At 43.3% G+C, this 7,680-nt stretch overlaps 1 protein-coding gene across 3 annotated transcripts in view; it reads right to left on the bottom strand.

The window, feature by feature from the left end:
* The window catches only part of CDC25C (cell division cycle 25C), a 36,196-nt gene continuing 32,961 nt past the window's right edge, over nucleotides 4,446-7,680 (bottom strand). For 2 of the 3 annotated variants that reach the window (XM_005682989.3, XM_018050329.1), the window contains 4 exons: nucleotides 6,746-6,844; nucleotides 6,075-6,208; nucleotides 5,573-5,684; nucleotides 4,446-5,368 (listed from right to left, as the gene is read on the bottom strand). In XM_005682989.3, coding sequence (XP_005683046.1) covers nucleotides 5,219-5,368; nucleotides 5,573-5,684; nucleotides 6,075-6,208; nucleotides 6,746-6,844 — 495 coding nt within the window. In that variant the 3' untranslated portion in view covers nucleotides 4,446-5,218. The remainder of the gene's footprint in view (nucleotides 5,369-5,572; nucleotides 5,685-6,074; nucleotides 6,209-6,745; nucleotides 6,845-7,680) is intronic. The other variant, XM_018050330.1, reaches the window with a different exon arrangement.

The raw sequence follows: 7,680 nt of genomic DNA, 5'->3' as shown, positions 1-7,680 counted from the left end.
CTTATCATTTTCAGAGGAGGGTTAGGAGAGCAAGCTACTCTATCAAGAGCAAATACCTAGAAGAAACCCAGGACTTCTACCCATAAAGATAAGGGTTATTTATTAGGTCAATTTACTGGGCTGGTTCCCACCTGCTCCCTGGATAAAGACAGAGGCAGAATGGCATGTAAGAATGAGAACTAAACAGTACTTAGGGAAGATGGTAATGAAAGGTATTGAAGGGTGTCCTCCCCCAATTCCTCCAACCAAGCCCTCTCCTACTTCCACAGCCCACCTGGCAGAGGGCCAGGAGGGAGGGTACTGAGAAGTGCAATATATACCTCTGAGATTTATTGGCTGCTGCTTCTGAGTATGGCCATCCTGCTGTGGCCTCTGGGGGGCATTTGCCAATGTAATCAGCTCAGAAAGAGAGTCATTCCAGCCAGGGTGTAAATCACCCTTCACAAAGCTAGGAGAGAGACATGTGGTGCTAGATAAGGAAAGAGACTTATGTGGCCTCCTGTGCCCTTTCCTCCCTTCTCCTGCCCAGGGGGAGCTGATTCCTGGGCTGTAATGCACTTTAAATGGAATTTGTGCTTCATTTTAATCTATATCTGCCCTGCCAGTCTTACAGGAGAGCTGTGAAAGTGAACATCTGGCTACTCAGCTTTTATACAGGGCCTATTCCCCCCAACCCCCACCAGTCCCACCCTACCTCTGTGTACCTTTCCCAAGTCCTTCCCTCCAGTAAGATTAGGAAACTTCTGGCTAGGGAGCTGATAGACCCCACTCTCCGCTTCACTCTGGCAATAGTTCCAAAATGGGATTTACAAGGCAAAATGTAACAATATCAGGTGATTGGGATGCTAGGAAAGGGTGCTATGAATCAACAAAGATGTGGGAGGTGATCAAGGGGTGTCACCTCTGCTCTCTCCTTCAGCAACCAAGGCAAATCAGTTTGGGATAGGACGGCAGGCTTAGAAAAGGCATTTGCTCAGGGTACCTACTCAGTGGGTCTATGCAATGTTCTCTCCACAAAAGGAACCAGGAAAGCAAAAGGAACAAGGTCAACTTGATGGGCTGAAAGCAATATCCAAAGCCACCCATAAAAGACCAGCCTCTGTTTGAGAGCAAATGAGATGCTTGGAGCATAATTCTGTCTGGGCACTGTGGTAAAGAGCTTGACATCATCAGGCCTTTAATGAGGATTGGTAACCAAGGCTAGTGGAGGGTTGAGGAAGCCTCTGCAAATAAATATGACTCCAAGACTAATATTGACAGCTCCTCCAGCACACTCTCTCCCTACCAACCATGTCCTTTGTGGCTGCCAACACCTGCTAGATAAGCAGTATTGCTGTTGGGAACCTTGTGGATAATGACAAATGAGCCAATCCTTTCTACAAAGATGTTACTCAACCATCATTCAATTCAATAATGTCTTTTGAGGCTGATTATGAGCCCAGCTTTGTGCCAGGTGCAAAAATGATTAAGACACAAACTGCCCGGGGAGGGCTTTGCAAGCCACTGATTGGGGCTCAAAGCTCTGTATCTTACTCCACTTTCATTTGTAATCTTGGTTTTCTGCCTTCTATCAAGCCCTCTCTCACTGTTGGGCTTTAATTCCTGCCCTGCTGCTATCCTTAGCTAATCCAGGGTGTTAGCAGTTCAGTGAAAAACAGTTAAGAGAACAAGTTTTACAGACTACCTGGTTTCAATTGACATTATCAACACATGCTGTGTGACCTTGGGCATGTCACTCAATTTTTCTGTGCTTCAGTTTCTTCATCTGAAAAATTATTAGCAGTATTTACTTTGTATAACAGTTTTGAGGATTAAACAAGTATATAGTGAGTAAAGGGTTTAGCTTAGTGCCAGGCACATAGCACACACGGAATGATATCACAGCAGGAATTAATTATTCTGTGAACTCAGCCAACCCTTACCAGTCAACCTACAGATTTGGAGTTGGAGGCTAGATCTTCTTCCTTTTGCTGAATATGCTAGTGGGCCAGAGTACTTGTAGGGATGGGAACGAAGAGACTCATTTCTACCTTAAGGGCAGGAACTGTGACATATTTGAATGCTTGTGGTACTTAGAATTGACATCCTTAGAAAGAAACTAGTGAGTCTCTCACATTTTTCTGAACTGAATGGGGAAAGAAGATCCTCCATGCCTCTCACTTTATATATGGCTGGTAAGGAAAGGGAAATGCTTCCCTCTCTGTAGCAAAGGTCAGCCAGGTACTGGGGCTGAGATTGCAACGAGAAGTGTTTTCAGACCAAAAGGTTTCCATTCTTTATCACTTGACTTCATGCTGAATGAATACCAGTCAGTACAAGGACACCAGCACAGAGCTAACCCCTTCATAGCCTCATGCAAAAGTTTCTAGATTGGGGTCTTAGTATCTGCCCTTAGCTTCAGTTCCCAAGCTGAAGCAACCCTATGGCCCTGACTTCTCAAGAACCTATAACTGAGGCACTTACACATTTAACACCTAATACAATGCCAATTTAGAAAGACACATCATTCCACCGATGAGGATTTGGTAACAGCAAAATCCATTAGCATTACAGACTCTGGAGCCATACTGCCTGGGTTCATATCCCAACTCTGCCATTCATTAGCTGTGGGACCTTAAACAAGTTACTCAGTCTCTCTGTTCCTCAATTTCTTTATTGGTAAAACATGTATAATAGTGACTACTTACTTGCCTCACAGGATTGTTGTGAAAATTAGTTTATTTATATAAAATGAATAAATGTTTACTTGCAAGCAGTAAACAACTGAAAGGTTGTTAGCTACTATTTATTATTGTTTCTGAAAATAACATGAATCACGTGACATGGTACCTATACAGTGGGAAGATATTACAAGAAACTATATGGGAAAATGTAGCTTTTCAGGCAAATTTAATTTTCCACAAAGTAGATAGCTGATTAAGCCCTCGTTTTATGTTTTACAACTCAGAACTTCCATTTAAGATCACTGAAATGTGAATACTTGTGCACCAGTCTCTTCCCAGGTAGGGGCTTGCTTCTCCCTTTCTGGGAAGAATTACAGGAAATGACCCACTAGGGTAGGCAGTGAGTCAGGGACCCCTCCTCACACTTGGAAGTGGAGGTGCTTCAAGCAGTTTCCTGCTCAGGTGACTAAGCTCCTGCCTGTTGTGAGGAAGTGTGTGGAATGGGACAAAAGAACAGCATCTTTCCCTCAACTGTCTCCACCTATTGAAGCAGCAGCTCTTCTCTCCATCTCCCCCCGGCCCTTCTGAGCTCTGAGCTCAAGGGCTCAGGACAGGCAGGTTCAAGCTAGGAGTAGAGACTGCAGGCTGCAGTGGCTGCCTTAGAGAATACAGCAGTGCCCTCTGCTGTGAGGCAAGCATGCAGCACTCTGGGAGAAGAGTGTTCCTGAACCTTGCAAAAATAAATTCAGTTACTCGGGCACACTCTTCCCTCCCAATCATTTTTTAAAGTCTCCCTACTCCAGATCTGGGAAGGTGTCATTTTTTTTCCATTCTATCTCAGGCTAGGCTTCACAGCCTTTTGTCCATTTCTAGTCCTGAGCTATCATTACTACCAGGTTAATGCCACAGAATGACAATGTGCAATTCCACTGCCGTCCAGGCCAAGAAGGGCTGTATCTGACTACACAGACAAAAACCTACTCACCTTAAAGAGCTCTAAAAAAGGAAAGCCTGGGGTAATGCTGAAGAGTGTAACTTAAAAATATCTTTCTGTGGATGCAAGTTCATTCCCTGGTTGGGGAACTAAGATATCACATGCCAGACGGCATGGCCATATTTTTTTTTTAATTGATTAATTAAATATCTTTCTGAAGTCTAACTGATCTTGCTTGGTACTTTTCTTTTCTTTCATCCTTATCTTCATATGGTACAGACGTCTACTTCCAACCATCCTAAATCTGTCTCTGTGAAACATGAAGTGGAGTGGAAAAAAAACTTTGGAAAATGGGAAAAGTCAAAACTCCACTGAGGCACACTTTCCTGGTGGTCCAGTGGTTGAGAATCTGCCTGCCAGTGCAGGGGACATAGGTTCAACCCCTGGTCTGGGAGACTCCACATGCTGCAGGGCAACTGGGCCTGTGCGCCACAAATACTGACCCTGTACTCTCCAACAAGAAGCCACTGCAATGAGAAGCACCACAACTATAGAGTAGCCCCCCCACACACTGCCCCCAGTCTCTGCAACTAGAAGAAAGCCCGAGCAGCAGCAAAGGTCCAGTGCAGCCAAAAATAAATAAATAAATATTTTTAAAAATTCTATTGAGGCTGTAGATAAGGAACCTTTGGAATGCAACTCAGACCTATCACTTGGTCTTACAGAATGGCAATTATTTTGGTTTTCTGAGTCTTGATACCACAAAGAATTGAGTCTGGGGCACACTTTTAGCCAATTCATACCATGGAATGGTATAGGAAAGGAAAGTCTGGAACATCGCTGAAGAATTCCATTTAAAAGGTTTTCTTTAATTCCAGAGCTGCAGTTCTCAAGCCTTGACATGCATCACAATCACCTGAAAGGGAGATTTTTAAAACCCAGATTTCTGTGCCCTAACCTCAGACATTCTGCTTTAGCAGGTCTGGAGTGGGCTGTGAAAACCTGCATTTCAAGCAAAGTTCAGAAATGCTGATGGACCAGGGCCCAAACTTTGAGAACCATGGTCTGGAGAAAAGCACTTTGGCCTCAGCTATGAATAGAGATGGCTACATCTTTGTCTGAAGGAGTTCAAATGTGGTGATTACTTCCTCACATACATCTTCCAGGATTTTTTCTCATTCATCAATGTTTATATTTCCATTTTTAAAAAAAGAAGAGGGAGGGAGACAAAGAAGGAAAATATAGAGAAAGAAGATGGACAATTCTCTCAACTCTCTCTTGCATAGCTAGAGCTCAGGAGAAAGATCTGGCTGACCTCTGAGAAGACGCGAATAGTTAGGAAGAGGAATGCAACAGCCCCCTGAAGCAACATAAATCTCCATGCAACCCAAGGCTCCAACCTTAGAGAACTAGCTCAAGGACTTCCTCACTAGCCAGCAGCTCTACTAAAATGTAACCAATCCCCACGCCTGGGATTTCATTAGTTTCGCAGCCTGTTGGTTTGCTGACATCTTTTAACATCTTAGAATGGAAAGAGGCTGCATAGAAGATGGTCTCTTTCTGCTCAGGGTTTCTACAGTGCCTTTTGGTGAGTCCCAGGCAGCCAGTAGATGACCTGATATCATGGGCTCACATCCTTCACCAGCAAGGCAATCTGCGCCTGCAGCTGCCGCTCTCCTTCCCATGCTTTGATCTGGTTTCGACACCTCAGCAGCTCAGCCTTATGGTCCTGGTGATGCATTGGGCAGTAGCTCTGTGGTTCACACAGCTCCTGAAAGGCAAGGGACAGAGTAAGGAATCTTCTTGATGCCTACAGTCTGCCCACGAGGTATAATAGAGATGCTATAGGGAGTGGCTTAGAAGGAACAGCACTTTCTTCTCAGAGGGCTTTGCAGGCCCTGGGAGCTGCATGTTAAAGTTGGCTCCCCCAAGTCTGGGCTCCCCCATTGCCCCACATGCCCCATTCAAGATTTACCATATATTCTGGAAAGAAGTCTCTGTAGCCCCCTTTGAGGATGTATAGTTCTGGGTAGTATAGTGCAGGATACTGGTTCAGAGCCCTGTCCTCTTCTCTCAGAGAATGGCACCTTTAGAGAAAATCCAGAGATGGGTGAGATGGGAAAAAGCAAGTTCAGGATTCCATGGGTCACTCACTGGGGAAGGGGAGGAAGAATAGACTTTCGTAACCCTCAAAAGGAGCTCCAGATCTTATTTTTGCAAAACAAGGTGCAAGTAGCACCACTCTTTCTCCTTTCCTCCATTGGTACCTAATTCCAAATCCCTTTTCCTTCACTACTTCAAACCTTTGAATTGTAGAAACTTCTTCCTTCCACCTCCTTAACATTCTTTAAACTACAGTGGAAATCGTTCATTCATTTAGTCTCTGTCTGAACTGGGCTGGGAAGGTTCCCTGGCTGTAAGTCCCAACTCAAGATCCATCACCTCTCTCCATGCCCTCTCCTTGTGTAGACACTCACATTCGGGGACCCCTCTCAGAGGAGAATTCACAATGGAACACGATGACTATTCTTTTCTGGTTATCCAAAGGGACAATGGGTTTCTTCAGAAAGAAGTTATACAGTTCTTCTTGGCTGTACAAATTTAATGCTCCCTGTAAAATAATTTTATTAAGTATTTCCTTAAGGGTAAGAGAACGGGGCCAACACTTAGAAATAACTGGAATACCATCTTGAAATATTTAGTTCAGGAAGGCTAGACTATTAAGTACTTTCAGAGTGGAAATCTACCTGTATCAACCTCTAGGGCCTGGCATGGAGCTTGGTTATATACTAGGTGCTCAATAAACATTTATAGAACGGAACTGCCTGAAGTGTAGGGATTATCGTGAGAACTGTCTGTAAGCATTAAGTGTTTGCAAAGTGCTACTCAGTCCCTGGATTAATGTTTTTATTTCCAGGTAGGAGCTTTTGGCTCCTATAGGAAAGAGGCAGATTGGTCTAGGAGGGAAAGGGAAAGTAAATTGCTCAACGTTCACAGAATTACAATAGGAATGAGGGCTAACAACCTTGATGTATTCCAAATGTATAATGTCTGCCCTGGTTCCAGAGGTTGCAAGACCCTTTGCCTAGACTTCTTAATAAGTGGTATCTCCAGTCCCTCCCCTGCTAAGTCCTCAATATAACCTTACCTGAATGTGTCCTCCCAGGTACTCATATGGATAGCGGCAATCGATGATATAAAACTTCTCAATCAGACCCTGGAACTCCCCTGATAGTAAGGCAGCCACCTGTACAGAAACTATGACTGAATACCCTGCCTCTTTGGAAGGAGAGAAGAGCCAGTCACCCAGTTCCTGATGTGTACTCCTTTTAGTCACTCAGGATCCCACTGTACGCCCAGCCTCCAAAGTCCCCCTATATTTGAAACATAGCAATGATGCAACCGTCCCCCATCAACCCTCTGCAAGTAAGAGAATAAAACAGGCAATGGCCTTTTGGAGAACCAAAACAGTCGGTATTGCCAGGACACAAGGGAGAAGATTCAAGCTATTTATTTGGAGGAAGACACGGCTGCAATCAATCTCTGAGAAGACACCCAAGGATTTCTGTAAGGGCACAGGTAGCAGCTAGAGGTCTCAATTTTATAAGAAGAAATGAGGAATGATTCCCCACTCTCCACTGTAAGATTAGAAAGCAAGTTTCTCAAAAGGGATATGGAAGGAAAGGGTTGATATCCAGAGGAGGAAACTTGAGCTACATGTGGTTATATAAACTGGTTCAAACTTTCCAGAGGAAACTTTGTAAACACTTTTTAAAAAAACAAATGTAATTACATTTTCAGCAAGTTCTTTTCTAGCATCTTAAGTAAACAGAAGTACATAAAGATAGGGCACAATAATGTTGATCTCACCATCACTTTAGATTATCAAAATATTATAAATAAATAATAAAAGAGGTTTAGTTTAAAAAGTTATATATTATCAATATAACAGAATATTACATAGCCATCAAAGGGATAATACAGATTTTTTAAAAAATGACATAGAAGGATGTTTACAATGACTTACTAAGCTAACTATAAAATTACATGATTATGATACTGTTTTTATAAAACTTATTATAC

This window comes from Capra hircus, chromosome 7 (genome assembly GCF_001704415.2).
Source record: "Capra hircus breed San Clemente chromosome 7, ASM170441v1, whole genome shotgun sequence".
NCBI classification, from domain to species: Eukaryota; Metazoa; Chordata; class Mammalia; order Artiodactyla; family Bovidae; genus Capra; species Capra hircus.
Note: the sequence above shows the minus strand (reverse complement) of the source record. Positions and strands in the feature narration are given on the sequence as shown.